This window comes from Centrocercus urophasianus, unplaced genomic scaffold, assembly GCF_019232065.1.
Source record: "Centrocercus urophasianus isolate 14NV4802_14NV808 unplaced genomic scaffold, USGS_Curo_1.0 seq_12, whole genome shotgun sequence".
NCBI classification, from domain to species: domain Eukaryota; kingdom Metazoa; phylum Chordata; class Aves; order Galliformes; family Phasianidae; genus Centrocercus; species Centrocercus urophasianus.
The window spans coordinates 52,416,395-52,435,722 of NW_024884364.1; the positions used below are offsets into that span (position 1 = coordinate 52,416,395).

The 19,328-nt window shown below is 39.4% G+C and overlaps 1 protein-coding gene across 1 annotated transcript in view; it reads left to right on the top strand.

Moving 5' to 3' along the window:
- DHRSX (dehydrogenase/reductase X-linked) overlaps window positions 1-18,521 on the top strand; it is a 161,512-nt gene extending 142,991 nt beyond the window's left edge. The window contains exon 7 of the mRNA XM_042809727.1: window positions 18,059-18,521. Coding sequence (XP_042665661.1) covers window positions 18,059-18,256 — 198 coding nt within the window. The 3' untranslated portion in view covers window positions 18,257-18,521. The remainder of the gene's footprint in view (window positions 1-18,058) is intronic.
- The last annotated feature ends 807 nt before the right edge of the window (window positions 18,522-19,328 follow it).

Genomic DNA, 19,328 nt, shown 5'->3' on the forward strand with positions numbered 1-19,328 from the left:
GTCAAGTCTTTTGAGTGCTTGTTTATCCCTGTGAGCTACAAAGGGGCCCCTTGGTGACTAGCTCAGCTGTAGACATCTCTGCTGTATAACATCATTGCAAGTCATTGATTTAATTTAGATGAATCCTATCCCAAAATACAGGATATTAAATCTGTCATACTTTAAAAACTAGAGGTGCTTTTAAAGGACTGAAGACAGCGCGTGTTTGGCTGTGCACAGAAGACAGTAGGAACTAGAAATGCATGTTCACATATTCAGAGAAGAAGTAATTTGTAGGCACGTTGGTTCTTCAAATGGCAACATCTAGGTGTTCAGAATATTAGACAATTTACCAAACAAATGATAAATGTATTCATAGGCAGCCATAGATGAGGTAATCCCAGTTGCTTATGAAATGTATTTCTCATATATGTTTATGATCCATCTTGTGCTTCCACTATCACATACATAATGGGCATTTAAATAGGCAGTTATATGTTTTCTATATCCATTTATAATAGTTTCATATGCATAATAAGAGACTTAAGAGAGAGAACCATGAAAAGCAAACAGCATCAACCATTTGAAAAATAACTGGAAATAGTGTTTTTTGTATTTTTCAATAAGCAGATCATCCGGCACCCAATTTCGAATTTTGAAGTTTCAATTCAAAGGTCACTTAAATAACTCTGGCTTTAATAAAGATTTTGTAAAGACAGCAATTGTAATTGCCATCTCTAAACATTTGTGTTTGCTTTTTTAGAAAGAGCCCTGACATACTGCAAGATACAGTTCATGTGACTCATTTTATTCTGATTATGTTCTCAGTTAAATATTTGGGATGTTGGGGATTTTAATGGGTAAAACTGAGAAAACTGTATTCCTGCAGCCAGCAGCAGCATGCTGAGGCTGCATGTATCCTGGGAATGGAGAGCAGCACTGACTGACTTATTCAATAGTTTTTCCTGCCAAGCTCTTGAGATGCAAAATGCAGTCTTGCAAAACGTCTGCCACTTGTCTCAGACTATCCTGAGATGATTAAAAATGTAGACAGAGAAAAGCTGTGCCATTGTTTTTGGAGCTCAGTGTTGAAAACAAAATTAGATACTACGAACATTCTGACAAGTGGAGTTGGTCTAAGAATGAACATAAAAAAGGCACCATGGGGCAGCACGTTTATTTTTTTTGTCAAGGTTGTGCATCACCCAGGTGCAAAGGGTAATTTTATGACTACCGAACCTATGAATTTAACTTGTTCATTTCTCAGAGGGGAGGTCAGTTGTCTCCACTCTCATGAGTCATGAAAAGTGAAAAAAAACCCGATGTGAAATAATCCCCATTTTCCTTTGCATGTAAGTCGATGACTTCCAGGACAATTTTGGTACTTCATAGAATCATAGAATCATAGAATGGCCTGGGTTGAAAAGGACCACAATGGTCACCTGGTTTCAATCCCCCTGCTGTATGCAGGGTCACCAACCACCAGACCAGGCTGCCCAGAGCCACATCCAGCCTGGCCTTCAATGCCTCCAGGGATGGGGCATCCACAGCCTCCTTGGGCAACCTGTTCCAGTGTGTCACCACCCTCTGTGTGAAAAACTTCCTCCTGATATCTGACCCACATCTTACCTGTCTCAGTTTAGGACCATTTTCCCTTGTCTTATCACTATCCATCCTTGTAAACAGCCATTCCCGCTCCTATTTATATGCTCACTTCAAGTACTGGAAGGTCACAATGAGATGTCCTAGAGCCTTCTCTTCTCCAAGCTAAACAATCCCAGTTCCCTCAACCTTTCCTCACAGGAGAGGTGCTCCAGCCCTTGGATCATCTTAGTGGCCCTCCTCTGGACCCACTCCAAGAGCTCCACGTCCTTCCTTTAGTGGAGGCCCCAGGACTGGATGCAGTACTCCAGATGGGGCCTCACAAGAGCTGAGTAGAGGGGGAAAACTTCATCAGTGGCTTTGCACAAGTGAACCACTAAACAAGTAAATGATGCCCAAACCTAAAAGCATGCAGGTCTCATTCTTGTTGTGTGTTCTTGTAGCAGAGATTATCTGATCAAGCTTTACATCCTCTTTATGGAGGACTGTCCTAGTGAAGTATTTCAAATGTACATTCCTGCTCCTTAGGGATTCTCCTTGATCTCGGGCTGGCCTTTTATATTTCTTGCTTGGTTTGGGCTTGTGGCATGTGTGTCCTGTTTTATCTGCCTATTATATAGAGAAGTGGATTAAGGCTGGCACAGATTCACTGAACCCTAATCCCTTTAGAGGGCCTGCAGGTCTGTAGAGGCAGTAAGTACTTCAAATGTTGATACTGCTAGATTCAGCTGATATTGCTTGAAATCCATTCAGAAAGTATATCTGGAAGTCAGAAAGCAGAGAGTTTTACATGGTCTTTTTGTTTTTATAAATGCTGTTGCTCTGTTAATACTATTTTATGTGCATTCAACACTTAGTGCCTTGTCTGTAGAACTTCTGACAGGAGAACTTCTCCTATCAGAGTTGCCACCCACTCTGCACAGCACTGGGTCAAAGACAGATTGCTGGTGAGTCATCTATTTCCAGCTTGTTGAAAAAGGGATAAAATATAAAATGTGTTTGCACCAAGGTAACTGGATTTGTCATGTCCAGGTCACTACACAGCAGTTTACTCAGAGGAGCCAGGAGAACTGCATGCAAAGCACCTCCAGTGCTCAGAAGCTGCACCAGCACATGTGATTTGCAATCTGTCCCATGCTCTCCCTGAGGGGTAGTTCTTTATTGTTCTGGTCAAGAAAGTAGTGTGTACTGTTAAAAAATAAATTAGCCTATCCAAAGTGAAAACAGAACAGTAGAGATAGTTGGCATAGTTACTGTGTTAATCTCTGCTGGGGTGGCAGCAGGTAATGGGTTACATTTCTGGAGAGGCCATGGCTTCCCTGTGTTTTTGCCAGCTGATCAAGGCCATCGCCTTGTGCCTTCCTGGTTGTGTGGTCTGCACCTAAAGACCCTGAGAGATAAAGAACTTTGGGATGGCTTGTATCCCAGCTGGAAGTCAGGTGAGGAGCTCCAGCTGGCAATAGGCAGCAGGGTTTTCATGCCAAGGAGTTGCATTCATAAAACAGCCCAAGCAGAGAGCTTTGCTTGGGATTTTGTTGGAGGGGAAGAAAGAGGAATTATTACGTCCCTTTTTGGTAATGGCAAATCTGCCTCACATGCACTGGTGTTTTCTCTACTACTTGCCATAGTTTTTCTCATGGAAAAGTTAGACTGTGCATTTAAAAATTTGGAAAAAAAGGAGCTGACTTGTTTTTAGTTTTCATTGACTTTTAAAACACTGATATGCTAGTTTAGACAGGGAAAGCTGGGCTCAGGGCTGGAGCCCATTTCTTCAAATGACATCAACAGTCCAGCTGCAAACTGCTGATCATGGATGCATTATGAGAGCTAAAACTTGTTAATGCTCCAAATTACTGAGTTAAACCTTTGCCTTCTGATCTGGATGCCTAGCTTTAAAAATAAATCTTTTGGATTATACAAAAAAATCGGAACTGTCAAGAAATAAATGGTGTGGTGAACTGAAACATAGGTCTCTTAAACTATCCTAAATTTAGCTATGTTTCAGTAATCTCTCTTTCACTTTTCATTGCTGTCAGCAGCCTGCAGGGTTTCTTTTATGTTTATGATGGAAATGTCTGCCAGTGAATCATGCCATTGCGATTATGGTTTTTTGCCACTTCAAGGATTAGCAAACAGTGCATAGTTTCTCTGGTAAAGAACACCTCATTCCTGGATCATTTCTATCAAGAGGCACTTCCTTATGCAAATGTCTTTCTTGCATTAAAAACTCCTTATTTTTATGTGTGATAGGTGAAAGGTATTTCTGTAAAGCAAGCGCATATGAACTTTTTGGGTTTTTTTCCTTATTTCATTACCAGTACCTATTTCTGTAAAACATCTGATGGTGGATATTAACAGGTTTTTGCAAGTATTTTCTTACTGCAGTTACATACTGCCTTCATTGCAGAAAAACAAATATACCAAAATTGTGAGAGCCTGGCATAGCTTTCACTTTTGGAGTCTCTTTGCTAAAATCTTTGGAGACCAGATAATTGCTTTGTTAAAATATCAGTTGCCTTCAAATATAGAACCTTATCATTTACAAAAGTATATTAATAAATTATTATTTTTAAATTGTGTACTAAACAAAAATGTAACATCGTAACTTTGCAAGTTATACAGATATTATCATGTAGTTTTAAATAATATTCTTTCACTCTTAATTTCAACCATGTCAACTGCCTGCAATACCTAGTAATTATAAGAAAATATAGATTAATTTCTTGCATAAAATACAAAACACAGAATATTTTTAATACTGCATTTTATCCACTGCATATGATCTGCAATTTATTGTTGTCAGTGTATATTATGGATGAGAGCCCCTGCAATTATCCGCTGTTAATACACTTTTGAATTGGAAGAAAGGACAGAGCTGGGGTGCAGCTGGTGAGCAATCAGTTAGCCTCCATTGCAAGCACTTGAAGAACCTCTTCAGTGCGGCTTCTTAGTGATAAAATAGGCAAGGCTGGGGTTTCTGACAACACGTGGAACATGATCGATGGCTGTAACCTTTTCTTAAAATTAAAATTGTAACCTGGGGGTGGGCACTGCAGTGCTCTCTGTTCGTAAGCTTTGGGATAGCAGATTTTCTGCTCCTCGCACCATAAGTACGTTTTTAAAGTTTATGTATACATAAACATATATATTTTATACATATATATATATATATAGTCTGGGTTATATTCTCATTTCCATTTCATTGAGCTTCCGTCTCTCTTTGTAGTTTTTAAGTAATTACATCAGGATGTATTTTAGAGAGGCAGTTACAGCGGGACAGAGAAGTGTTTTTAGATTTTATTTCCTTTTCTACACAGTAGTGAACTCTGCGAGTGAGAGAAGCTCTGCATTACTTGCAGCTGAGTTGAGTGTTGAGAAAGTATTCAGCCTCCTTTTTGTAATTTCTCATATTCACCTGAATAAAAGTAATAACAAACTGAGTGAGCTTTCTTGAAAGGAAAAGCATGTTCAGAGAAGGAGGTAAAGTGCATACGAAGGCTAGCAATCTATTTTTGCTTAGAGAAACATTTTCTGTAAGAATGTGTTCCTCAGCACTATTTTCTTACAGTGGTTATAGATTGAATTCTTTGTTTGGTTGGTTTTACAGGTTGTGGTTTTTTCCGCTGTGGCCATCTGCAGATATTTGCAAGTTTTTCATAGTATTAATTTGGATTAGAAGAAGAAATTGAGCAATTTTGGAAAAAGAAAAAAAAAAAAACAAAAAAAAACCCAAAACTATTTTTCTCCATTTTATTTACATTAGTGATTAAAAAATATTGACATTTTCTCCTGCAGAAGTGTTAGTAGACTGCCCAAGCCTGGTGCTTTCTAGTTGCAGCTGGCTGTGTTCCTTTGAAAGTCTCCCTCAAATAAGACACTGCTTTAACTGCTGTCAGATGTTGGAGCAGCTCTAATGGCAAGTGTGGAGCTGTTCATTTTCTAAATAAAGAGTAGACACTTGTTCTGGAGGGAGCAAACTAATTCACAGTTAAAACTAAAGGTATATCATGTGAGTCTATAAACCAGCCACCCTTGACCCAAAAAGTAGGAGACTGAGAACACTGGGAAGCTGTCTTCTCCCTTTCCCTGTGAGTCCTAGTGCTCTTTTCTGTGTCGAAGGAGCAAGTGCAAAATGCTGTCCCTTATGAACTGAGCAGCACCCCAGTATTTACTGAAAATGGAACCAGGGGACTTCACTCTGAAGACCTGGAGGGATATTGCAGGCCAGCAAGAGGTAAGGAATTAAACATGTTGTGGCTGGCAAATCTCTTAGGTAAGAAAGAGCGAGCCCTTAGTACATTCATAGAGGGGCGTGAAAAGATATGCTGGGACAAAGGAACAAAAGCAAATGTTACTGTTTTAATTAACATTGAATAAGGTGAAGTTTTCTTGTGGGCATCGATTCATGTGCTGCATGGTCATAAAATCATAGAATGGCCTGGGTTGAAAAGGACCACAATGATCACTGAGTTTCCAACCCCCTGCTATGTACAGGGTCACCAACCACCAGACCAGGCTGCCCAGAGCCACATCCAGCCTGGCCTTCAATGCCTCCAGGGATGGGGCATCCACAGCCTCCTTGGGCAGCCTGTTCCAGTGCATTACTACCCTCTCTGTGAAAAACTTCTTCCTATTGACACCTTCTGGGGTGTCAATAATTATTTGTGAATTGGAGTCATTTTTCCCTCAAAACAGAGCGTGACTTTTCAGAGACAGCCACTACCTATCGATTAGCTCTGTGGTCATTTTCAAGCGTCAGTGGATACAATAAAAATAAGTAACGCTTATTTTATACCACTGCATAAGCTTCATACATTGCTCATTAATAACTGAAAGGGATCTTTATTATTTTTTATTTAACAGTTATTGCACAGACCACATTGACATTTTCAGTAGGAATAGATCCCAGAATAAACACAAAAGTCATTAAGGGTGGTTTTTTTGTTGATGGTGTTTTGTTTTTCCTTATTTGTTTTGATGGGGAGGTTATAAACATTCTGCTCTTTGAGGACAGTGCTGCAATGAAGTGGACATATTTGTCACTGTTTGGTGTTACTGCAATTTCCTGTTTTTCCTACTATATGACTCTCCTTTTAATCTTATTGGTGGTTAATATGCCATTTTATTTTTTTGGTTAAATGAAGAGTCCTGAGATTCAGCAAGGAGAAAATAATTAAAACTATTTGTTTCGCACAGGCTGTCAGCAGCTATTAGGGATTAGACAAATATAAATTAAGTTTTCCCCTGCCCCCAGCCATGGTACAGACTTTGCAAAGTTCACAAACAACTGTAATCCTCTTTTATTGAGCATGGATTTGAAAGTAAAGGTCAGTTATGTTTTGGCCACTAAGGAGTTTGTACAATTGCTGAAGACCAAGTGTTTAGGTTATTTTTAAGAGTTGAGATTATTTTTATATAAAAAGTATCCTTGTTGCCTGGAAAACTGTTGTTCCTCCATCGTGGCTCTGTTACCAAGCTCGGGGACTGAGCAGCAGTCACAGCAGCCCACAGTCAGCTGGAAGAGCAAGGCAGGCTGGGCCTCTCACACCTCAGGAAGGGCAGCAACTCAGAGAGATGCTGGTATGTGCAGGTGGTCCCCACACACTGCCACCACACACTGCCACCAGCCCTGCAGCCTTGGATGCGTCGTGCTGTGGCTGGAGCGGCCAGGCCTTCGCAGGGCATGGTGGAAGGGCTGGTGGAGAAATGGGTGGAAGTTTAGACTGCAGATGTGTTTTGCATACCACCCGGGAATCAGAGCCCTAGTCTCGGCTGGAACAACTCGATTCCACAGCAGAGCACGTATTTAATAACAATAGACAGCTTCAGAGCTGTGCAGACTTGCAGGGGAAGAGCAGAATTTTAAGCGAGCCGCGGGAAGTGCAAGAGGACTGGGGCAGGGCTGCCCAGCTCTGTCAGTCTGTGCTGGCAGCCAAGTCTCTGCTCAGACCACAGCCTTTATTTCAGGGAGTTAAAAGCAGCGAGTAAACCCCAGCAGGTTTCTGCATTAATTCCACTGGAAATTTTCCCAGAAAACAAGTTTCATAATCTGCAACATTGCCGTTTGCAGCGCATCACCGAGCACGGGCAGGGACAGCTCTTCGATTGGAATCACAGGGCAAACTTGCACGTGCAGCTAAAAGACGTTACCAAAGAATTCAGTATGAGCTCCCTAAACAAAGAAATTACTTCAACACCAGATGAGTCTGTAGAGTGTATTTATTGAACCAGAGAACCTGGCAGTATTTGTTTCCCACTCTAAACAACTGCTCTCACCTCGTTGTAAGACCTGTAAATAAAAGCACAATAGAAACTCTCCTGGAGCTCTTACTAAAACAAAAAGGTTAATTCTCACCACGTTACTCTGGCTATTGATAATTCCACAAACGTAAAAGTCTCTGGGTTATTTTGCACGGTATCTCAGGCCATAAGCTGCCTCTGCCTTTAGTCAGTCCAGTACCAAAACCCCAGGCTTTTCATAAAGTAATGGCTCCATGTGCTACTTTAACAGTGATTTACCAAACATCTTAGAAATAAATCTGGATATTAAAATGAACAACCTTACTGGATAGTAAAAGTCTGAGTCTTCCTACTTGTTAGTAATAAGCAGCCTTCAGGACATCCCACTTCCTTGCTTCCCTTTATTTATTCCATTGGCAAGAACTGCTTTTTTTCCACTTTTTTCCAATTTGTAAATTTATACAAAGGCTCCCAAGGCTAACATCTTCCTCTATGATACAACAATTTTCCCTTCTTTCAGATTGTTTAGCCAATTAAATGTGATGGATTCAAGCTCACAAGGAACTGTGTTCAAGATAGAAGCTTTCTGATTCCATTTCAGACCTTAGGTAACTGAGAATTTGCGTATTTTCTCCATTTAGCTCTACAGTAAAAGATGAGATGCCTCAAATCTGGTTTGACGTAATTTTAGAAACATGACTAATCTCACTGAAATCAATAGCACTATTTGCATGTCTGAAGTTATACACAGTTTTTGGGCACTTCACGTTTCCAACCATTGGCAGGTTCCTTAGTGCACAATAAAGAGCCTCGGGTGGACTGATTTAAACAAAGCCACTTATGTTGCAGAGCTTACATCCACCTTCACTCACACACACCAAGAGGCTTGATTTGAATAATCAAATTCAGTCTTCCTTTGCGTTTGCTTTTTTAGTTTGTTGAAAGCAGGTTGACTCCTGCTTTATGACTCTTTATGTTATGCTGATTTGCAACTGAATATAGTTTTCGCCTTTAAATTTAGTACTTCTCTTGGGTAACCAAAAGGAGGATGAGCTGTGTAGACATCTCCATAATTGTATGGCCTCAGAATATATCTGTGATTTCACGCATTCTGTTCTGATAGAAAATAGGAAATGCTAGTTTTGTTTATGAGATGAGTAATTCTTTATTTTACAAGCTCTATCAGGTGAAAGATGAGTGCAATTAAAATGAAGATAACTGTCATTTTTTAAAGGGTCTTATTACTTAAACAGGAATATCTTGAACTTACTGGGTTCATATTTTTCATCAAAACACAGGATGTATAATCTGTAATTATTTATTGATTCTGTTTACTGTTTGTGTCAGAAAGAAAATATGAGCCACTCTCTCTTATTTATATTGTAACATTTCTGTAGAAGATAAGTCAACTCTTCCTGTTTTCCTTCTTTGTAACAAATAACTCCCTTGATTATATTTTTTCAGTTTATTGTTCCAGATTAAATGCTGAAGTTGACAGCAACTGGAATTATAGGAAACATTTGTTTGCAGAACAAAATCCCTTTCTTCCCCACCTTTGTTTGTCTTCCAGTTTCGGTTTCTTCCCTTTCTATTCTATTTCCTAACTTAAGAAATATTGTAAAATTGAAACTCAGACCAGTTGGAGCATCAACAGTGCTAAAAAAAACATTTCAAGAAATGTGTAGATCTTGTATTGAGAGACATGCTATCATGGGAAATATTAGTGATAGGTGGATGGTTGGACTGGATGATCTCAGAGGTCTTTTCCAGCCTTGGTGATTCTGTGATTCTAAATGGCATTTGGATATCTGCTTGAAACTTTTTCCTTCAGCCAGAACAGGCTCTTGCAGGAATATCTCACATCAGTCCTGCAGAAAGGAATCAGTAAAAGCAGAAGGGAAGTGATGGCTGCGATCCAGGACGAGGACAGGACATGTGGAGAAATATTCCCTGTTGTGCTTATCCAGGAAGGAATTTGCACCTTCTCACCACAACCTCAGTGCCAGCAGGAGCCCTGGGAAATACTTGACTTCTATAACTGCACTGGGCACAGGACTGTTCTGTACCCCTTCTAGAGACCAGAGCCTGTGAAACAGACATTAGTCTGTTTAATTTGGGTTTATCTCATTCCATCTGTGCTTTGTACAGTCTTAAGCTTTTTGATCTCATCACAGCTTGTAAAGAATTTCTGTGTTGTGGTTCTTTTAAAGATTCCGGAGTTCCATCCACTTCTGTCCAGAGTGCTCATAAGCAGTAAAAAAAAAAAAAAATTAGCAATCCTGATTAAAAAAAAACAAAAACAAAACTTGTGAAGTCGATGATAAAAGTGTCAGCTTCCATTTTCATAGAAGGGCAGAGTGACTCGTCAAAAATTAAACAGAAGGTGAAAGATTTAAGGTGAAGGTAGGGGCCTACATGTCAGAAATAGCCATGTGTAGAATCATATAATCATAGAATTGCTCGGGTTGGAAAAGACCTTAAAGATCATCAATTCCAACTGCAAGCTAACCATACTACCCTAACTCTAACAACCCGCTGCTAAATCATGTCCCTGAGCACCACATCCAAACAGTTCTTAAACACATTCAGGGATGGTGACTCAACCACCTCCATGGGGAGCCTATTCCAGTGCTTAAAAGATTTGTTTTCAGCAAAATCCAAGACACTTACTTTGCATTAGCATTTGGGTATGAAAATAAGTTTTTCAAAAGTATACGCTCCCAGGACCATCATCTTCAGCATCTGAAGTTGTGTCTTCCACTGCCAACATCTGATTAAAAAGGCAGCTGCCATTTCAAATATAAGCAAACACTTTTGTGTGCTTTTCTATGTTCCCCAAAAGCTGTCCTCTTTTGTAAGAATTCAGCAAACTGAAGATGACCCGTGTGCTGGTATGAAATAATGCATTAGGGAAAGAAAGCTCTACAGCCTTCATGGTTGTTTGTTGTTGTACGTCCTCTTTAATTTTGATATATTTACATCTTGATTCATATTTAAATTGTGTTTCCAACTAAAAGAAATTGGTTGCATGTTATTAAATGAGGCCACTACCTATCAAAGAGCTTGCTTCTGTAAGAGAGTTGTTGGAGGGAGGAGTAGTCTTACATTCTAATTTATATTTCTCAGATAGTAATAGTTCAAAACCCAGCAGAGCTAAAGCCTTGCATAGCTAATAAAAAATAACAAGATGGTTCCTTAGCTTTTTTCCTAGCATGAATACTAAGCTGTAATGAAGCATTCTTAGTTAATGATAAATCAGTCTGCATTTAGGAATGAAGAAGATTATATTGAATTGCTCACATGATACTGTAATGGCCGTAGAACTGGTGGTAAACAAAGAAACCGTCTCCAGTCTAGATTAAGATTTGTCCTGACCAGTAGATCACTCTGGCTGTCTGTTCACAGGGATATTGCAGAAAATGTCAGATGATGTAAACGTACCCAGGATAATTCAGAGTGATTTAAGCCCATCCTCATCAGTAGGTAATTCCAGATGGAGTGCCACACCCCCAGAAGCATCTTCAGCATTTTGTGAAGTCTCCTGGCTCTTTCCTCCTGCTGTTGCCTGACTTCTTTCCAGCAAGTGGCTGTCTCTGCTGGATACTCATACAGTGCCTGGGGCAACAGGGTCCTATTTGTCAAACTTTGCTTGCTATTACTGAGCTCAGGAAAGTAACAAGTGTAATGTAACTTGAGTGGCTTTGGCGCTATCTCATTTCTGACTTTGAAGACCTTGCTGTCTGTTGCAAAATGAGCTTAGAAATCAACATGCTGGTGAAGTAAGCTTCCTCAGTGCACTTGACAAAGTGAACAAAGGATTCAGTTATGATTAATGACTTTGACCTGAAATTTCAACTCCCTGCAGTTATGTAAAGTTGAGTTCTTGCTTCTGGCTTGAAAACTGCTTAAAATTAAACATTGTTCTTCTAGTTCTTCATTCCAGTGGCTTAGAAAACGCAAGGTGTAAATCAAAAAACGCTCACTCAGAATCACTGGGGCAATGTTGCACTTGTAGGTTAGAGAGATTCCATTTGAAATTAAGACCTCTAAATTTATTTTTCTTCATTTAGGCATCTGCAAGTGAATTTGGTGTTGAAGCTGATATTTTCAGCCAGTGTAGATTTCTTTCAGTAGAGCACAGAAAGCTGGCCAGCCAACAAGGGCTTTGTTATACTGCCTTATAGCATAAGCATCTGATGCTACTTGAGGTGACACGCGAGGTCCTGCTCAGTCTGAAGCAGCTGCATTGGAAGAGGCGGGCTCAGGGCTGCAGCTGCTGTTGTCCTCAGTAAACCTTTGCTCGTGCTTTGAGTCTCTGACAGAAGAGCCATCCCAGGGCTTCAGAGCCGAGCTGCTTGGCAATCTTCCAGCAAAGCAGATTTCTCGGAAAGCATTGCCCTGATACAAAAACAAAGTGAGACCTTCCACCGATGACACCATCAAAAGATTCACTGGAAATCGAGCATTCAAGCCTGCATCCCTGCCTGTTTCTTGGGTCCAAAGGCTGACCCCAGCAGTGTGACCCCAGTCCAACCAAGAGGGTTTCTTTCTTCCATGGGCTACGTCGTCTCTTGGCCTCTCAGCCACCTACCTTGGGTCTGATGCGAAGAACAGGAGGGCCTTCTGAGTCCCTCAATGTATCTGGATTTTTTGGAAATATCTTTCCAGGAAAATTGGGTTCAGTAGGAAGAAAATGAGAGATTCAGGATTTGATACTCTTGCGTCTATTTGCCAGGCATCTCTGCTTCTTTTCTTTATAGCAGCTCATACTAGGGTGCTCAGAGAAAAGCTTCTCTCTTTCCCAGAAAATGTATGAATTATTTATATTATAAAAAGCTCCTTTCCTTCAGCTTTTTTGTTGTTGTTGTTTGTTTGAAAACTGCTTTGTGTTCTAAATTCATCAGTGTTTCACTTTCTGTTATATATTAATATCCATGTTTCAAAATGATTACTATATAGCCACAGCACTGACAGGAGAAAGGCTTTACGTTTTACCCTTGCCATTTCTGTTTGTAGTTGCTGTCTTTTTTAAAGATGAAATCTAGAGAGTTTTATTATGGCATGAATTTGCAAGTTATGGTCCGGGGAGAAATTAATTTGATGGTGCTGGCAGACTCTCCAGGGAGAGCCATATATTCTATAAAACGTCTTTGTCTCTTGTGGGTCTATAATCAAGGCAGAAATCAGATAGAAATGGAATAATAGTGAGCTATGTAGGAAAGAATAGGAAGAAAGACAGAACACAGATGGCAACCAGGACATTTAGTGACAGCAGAGAGCTCTCAAAAGCTGTGCTGCAGACTTTTGGTGGCGTTGACCTCCTGGAGATCTGACAGTTGATCCTGGCCACAGGACCTACATCCAGCTGTTACACATTATTTACCAAAGATTGCTGAGCACACCTTGCACCCTTGTAATGGTTTCCATTCTACTCTTTGTTTTCAGTACTCCATGTTTCAGATGATACATTTTAGCTGATTAGTTTTTGCTTTAATTTCCAAAGCAGGTATTGCTTTAGGAGATTTAGGCACTGCCAAAGTTACAAGAAGTGTGTTAAGAGTGCTTAGTCCATACCCTGTGACATTAGAGCAACTTTTGTTATTTCACCCCCCAGTCTTGCATCCTTAAGTAATCTCTTCTTGCACTGATTGGCTAATTCACAGATCCTGGTAATCAGTGCTACCTGGAACAAAATTTGTTTTTCACTGTTTCTTTGTTTTTGTTTTTTTCCAGTTTGCCTTAATATTCATGGGAACACTATCCCAGCTTTCCCATTTTTGAATGTTTTCTAACTATTCCATGTTGTGCTTTGCCTTAATTCTTGAGAGTCAAATGATGCGTTAAAGATGAGTGGATCTCACCCCACCATTAACTGCCAGCAAGTAGGTAAATGACTTTTTTAAGCTATGTAGCAGTAATTTCATGTTCTCCTTCCTGTTGATAAGCCCCTCTATGTGTATTGGTAGTAGTGCTCCGTGATCCCAGATGATCCATCTGATGAGGTGTATGTTCAGCTTTTCAGTGCAGAGGCAAGTCAGCAAAATGCCAACATTGCAAAAACATCACCAGAACGAGCAACTTTGAGAAAAGTAAAGGATTTTAGTAATTTTAAAATTAAAATTTTAGTAATACTTCATAGTCACAAAGATAGGAACTCTTTCTTGTCTGTGTAGGGCATCATAGAAAACATCCTGGATTTCATAGGTCATAGTGTTCAACCAGTAGCGGGCAATTTCTCTAGCCTTCCATCAGATGTTCTCTGTTCTAGAAGGTACCTAAGCATAGGTTAGATGTGTTTCTAGTCTCTTGCTTGTGTTTCCATTTTCTTTTCAAGAGCTTTATAGTTCATCTTTTACTGAGATATCACATAAAATACAACCTATGAAGTTCCCAGAAGAGTTGGCAACTAGGAGTAGTGCTTCCACTGCTGGAACAACTAATTCTGCTCCCTGTCTGGATACACATGAAATGCTCCAGTAGCTGTACATTGTTCCACATTTCTTTCTTCCCATGAGTTTCTCAGGAACCCATAAAAAGGCAGGACCTGTGCATGTACCTGTGTGTCTCTGTTTGTTGCTGTTGTCGTGTAGGTGTGCACTAGATCTAACACTTTGGAAAAGAATCTTGGCTGTACATAGGTAGTGTGAAGTTACCCTTCCAGCCTCTGAAAACAGATAGGTCATCCACCCAGCAAAGTGTCTGGGGCACTTCTGGCCATTCCTTTTTACCACTTCCTTTTTACCTTTATTAAAATAAAAAGGATGCCAAAACAGCAGAGAGGTCTTCAAGTAAGTTAACGTTAAATTTTTCATCATTAATTGAGCACTCCAAAAATGGGATAAGACAATTAATTAATCATACATATGCAATTATGTTCCCCTTTGTACTGGAAATATTGTTTTCCTCTAACTTAAATTAGTATGCACTAATTACTTGATATATTGTAGTATGTTTTCCCCTATGTGTTTAGATAATTACTGTCAGCAACAGCTGGTAGAAGGTTCCCAGAACAGTACCTGTATACCCTGTAAATTGAAAGTTTGCACTGGACCTCATACTCAGCATAATGGATATGGTGCACAGGATGAAAAACAAATTAAATCTTGTGAAAACTTGCATAAGCTGACCTTAATGGATGGTGATGATACCACTATGCTTATAAGACTGTTTGCAGTGTCCATGTAAGCACATTTGATATTCCATAGAATCTTAAAATATCTTGGGTTGGAAGGGGAGTCCCCTGCCATGGGTTGGGCTGCCCCCTACCAGCTCAGGTTGTCTGTCCAACCTGGCCTTGAATGCCTCCAGGGATGGGGCACCACAGCTTCTCTGGACAGCTTGTGCCACTGCCTCACCATACCATGTGTGAAAATTTTTCTCCTAATATCCAATCTAATCCAATCTCTTTTAGTTTAAAAGTGATACCCCTTGTCCTACCTATCACTATCTCCCCATATAAAAAGTTGGTCTCTGTTTTGTTTATAAGATACCTTTAAGTACTGGAAGGCTGCAATTAGGTCTACTTGGAGCTTTCTCTTCTCCAAGCTGAACAAGCCCAAGTCCGTCAGCCTGTCTTCACAGGAATGCTTCTCCATCCCTCCGATCATCTCCATGGCCCTCCTCTGGACACACACCAACAGCTCTATGTCTTACTTGTGCTGAGGAGCCAGCATCATCTGAGACTCGTCTGTATTTTCTTTATATTGAAGAATAAGAAAGAATTTGCAGTACAAAATAGTTTGGTAAATATCTACTACAGCTGCATGAACAAAACCGACGACGGACTTTCAATCCACATATAATCTTTATTTAACCTTTTGGTGGGGAACTCACCTGACATACAAAGAAAATTAAAATCTTTATATGTCTTGAAAAACCTGTGAGACCCTTTCCAGTGAATTAGTAAGGGCACATGGTATTTCTGACACAATGGGAAGATACATATAGATGACACTCTGCTTATAATGCCATAATCACAGAATTCTGCCCACAGACATTCACAATTTTTTTTTAAAGCATCTTGGTTATGAGCTGCTGTCATTAAAATTTGCAAGTCATTGACATTGACATTTATACTTGTTTGTGCTGGAGAGCTGTTGAAGTCAGGAACATAATGTCCAGTGAACCATTGCATGAAATAATGGTTTATCTGTGTCACTGGATTTTTAATTAAAGCACAGCAGAACATTACAAACTTTGGGGTTTTTTCTGTCATCTAGAATAAATGAAATAAAATAAGAATGCTTATATTCACCTTTGCTCTTCTTCTTTACAATATTAAGATATTTTATATCTCACCGTTACTGATTATGATAGTAGCCAGTGTATGTTTTTGTCAACAAGCAGAAGCCACTTTTTAGAGACATCCTAACCCTAAAAAGATGTATGCATGCATATAACTTTATGTTGTTTAAATAATCTGCTGGATGTGCATAGCACTATTTTCCATATAATAAAGAAGAGTGAAGTAGTAGCAACAGAGTACTAAACTGAGATAAAGAAGCACTTTGTAAATGTTCAGTTTCTCTAGATGGAATTTGACAATATATCATTGTTCTTAAAAAAAAAAAAAATACTTCAGAAGTCACCTGGACCTAACATACTGTTTTTGTAACATACTGACTGATATTTTGCTGAGAGAACAGTCCTCTGGATAGATGATCATAGAATCACAGAATGATTCATCATTTTATTTCATTAGATGGTATTTGAAATGGGAGATACTCTGTTTGTGTGATAATTGATAGTAGAAACTAAACTGTCTGTTATACGGCCACTGAAGGAGCGTATGGTGGTTTAATATTTCTTAGCAGCCTGTTGGCATCAGTAGTTTTTCCTTCAGCTCAAACACCTTTGGGCAGGACTTGGCATGTAACCCGTGGGACATGTGTATTGAAACAGAGTGTGGCTCTGGGCACGGAAGTGCCTCAACAGAGTTAGTTCCTTCTTCAGCAGTTCACATTTTGGGTAATGATGTACCTCTCTTCATGCAGGGAACTTGTTTTCCTCAGAGGTGCTGGGGGTGCTGTGCCCCAGTGGCATCCAGGGAGGTCTCTGTTTGGGCAACCTTGCCTTACTGTGTTGTTTGACATAGCTCTGATTTAACTGTAAATGAGGCCAAATGCCAGATGCATCATATAAACTAACGATTACTGAAAAACTGTGCTCTATTTAGTGTGCAGTGAGAAAACAGATGGGTTGTTTCCTCTTAAAATTATCTGAACTTTGTCACAAAAAGCTTCAAATGATCTTTTTTTTTTTTTTAATTAGTCACTGAGTAACCTATTCAATACTGTCTCATTCATCAAGTGAGTTCTTCATGTAAAGACATCCTGTCAGGTGCAGCAGACAAAGCAGCAAACAGCACTGGTACTATTAATGACTCATGGAATGATATTGCAAGGATTGTAAAATGACACCGTATTATCTAGCAGACACTGATCATAACTGTATGATTTATAAAAACAAAATACATCAAATGTGTTGTAAATATGTTCTCCACTGAAGGAAAATAAATGCCATTGAAATCAATTCACTGATAAGCTACATCATCCTTCTGAACACAGAATGGGAAGAAATGTTTTACATATCCTTGGGATGAAAGGAGTTATCACTCTCATCTATTTGTTTGATAATGTTCATTTAATACTTATGCTATATCAGACATCATAAATCTTTCACTATTTTACTTTATGACACTGCAGAACTCTAATTATGCTCTGTATAAAATGTAATTCCCTGGTTTACCTGCCTGCTTGGATTGAACTGGCGAAGCTTAAATTGCTATTGTGGCTTTTACCATACTTTGCTCATGTCATACTGTTGTAGTGAACATATTGTGCATACAGCACAGTGTTCATCTTCTTAAGGCAGAGTACAGACCTTTTCTTCCTTGAAAAGAATGAGTAATTGCACTTGGATTTTAATATTTGTGTTTGCTTTTGGGTTTATTCGCTCTAACTGTGAAAACTCAGTAATTTTGTGTGCTGCATCTGACTAGGTCTTGAAAAAATAGACCAGTTTTCATGCACCTGTTCTGTGGATTTAAGCTATAACAAAATAGTGCTATGGCAAAAATGAACCTGTACTCTGCTGGTTTGATAGATGGCATTCTCATCATTACCAGCTTGAGGTTATGTTGAAAAACGAGGGAAACTAATTGTCACTGGTAAGACCCTATGGCAAAACAAAAGTCTTGTACCTCTCCTGAATTTGTTTTTTGTTGTTTGTTCTGCAGACTCCAGAAGAAGGAGCCTCTACAACCATCTATGCAGCAGTATCACCTGAGATGGAAGGAGTTGGCGGCTGTTACCTTTACAATGAGGAAAGGACAAAATCAGCTGACGTAGCATATGATGAGGAGCTGCAAAGAAGGCTCTGGACAGAAAGCTGCAAGATGGTTGGGATTTCTGATGAATCCAGCAGAGCTCCCTAGAAGAAGCCACTTCCAGCTGAGTAAATGAAATATATTGGCAAGCATCTAAGGTGAATTCTTGCAGCATCAGTCATCATCCTGGAAATCACCGTTCAGTCCCAAAGGCAAACATGAACAGCTCTGTTCTTCACTGAAACCCCTAGTCTGCTAGGGTGTAGGGGGAATATTCCCACAGAAAGATGTACGTGGTTGGTTTTAAATCTAACCATCAGTTTTGTAAATCATGATGTTTCAGTCCGTGATTAAAATACAATCTTTAACCTTGTGCGGAGTTGAGTTTTCATTTTTTGTTCAACAAGACAATACTTTCCCTGGTGAGCACTCTGTATCTATGGCATCTTGAACTTAAGCCACCTTTGTACATACAGTTTACTCTTTCATAATCAGTTTTAAAACTTGCAGCTTCTTTCCTTAAGCTTCATTAATCTTTAAGACTTTTTATACTGAATGTCAGTTCATTCTAATTCAGACATTTGGCATTCATTATAATTATATTGTTTCTATTATAACATTAGTTTTATATGTCAAAATTTGTCCAGAGGTTTTAAGTAAAAATGAGAACAACAACAACAAAAAAAAGTAAAATCTAGAAAAATATGGTCTTAAGACAGGATGTGGAATTTAAATGTTTTCAGATAAGGTTTAAATAAGAACCTGAAGAACGAGGAAGGGATCAAATGTCAAAATGCTGGCATGCATTGTGGCAGAGGGTGCAGTTAGCTTGTTGTCTCTGCAGTGGGCATAGATTACTTGTCTCAATTTCTCCTGAGCCTATGTAAACTTGTTTCTTGCCTTTTCTTTAGCAAGGAGATTCACTCATCTATTCCTTGTTAGATGAAGAGTCATTTCCTTTGGTTAGTATTAAACCTGGTTCATATGAGTTTCAAGACTAAAGTTGGTGATTTGCAAAAGACATCGAACAGTGCTGTCCACTTCATCTGTGTTGTTAAGGGTTTTGGAGTTTGAGACTTCCAGTGTCTTCTTTAGGTTGTTTCTATTCCGTACTGAAAAGTAGTCCATGCTTACCCACTTGAGTTACTTACACAGAAGTGACAGGATATTTTTCATTTAA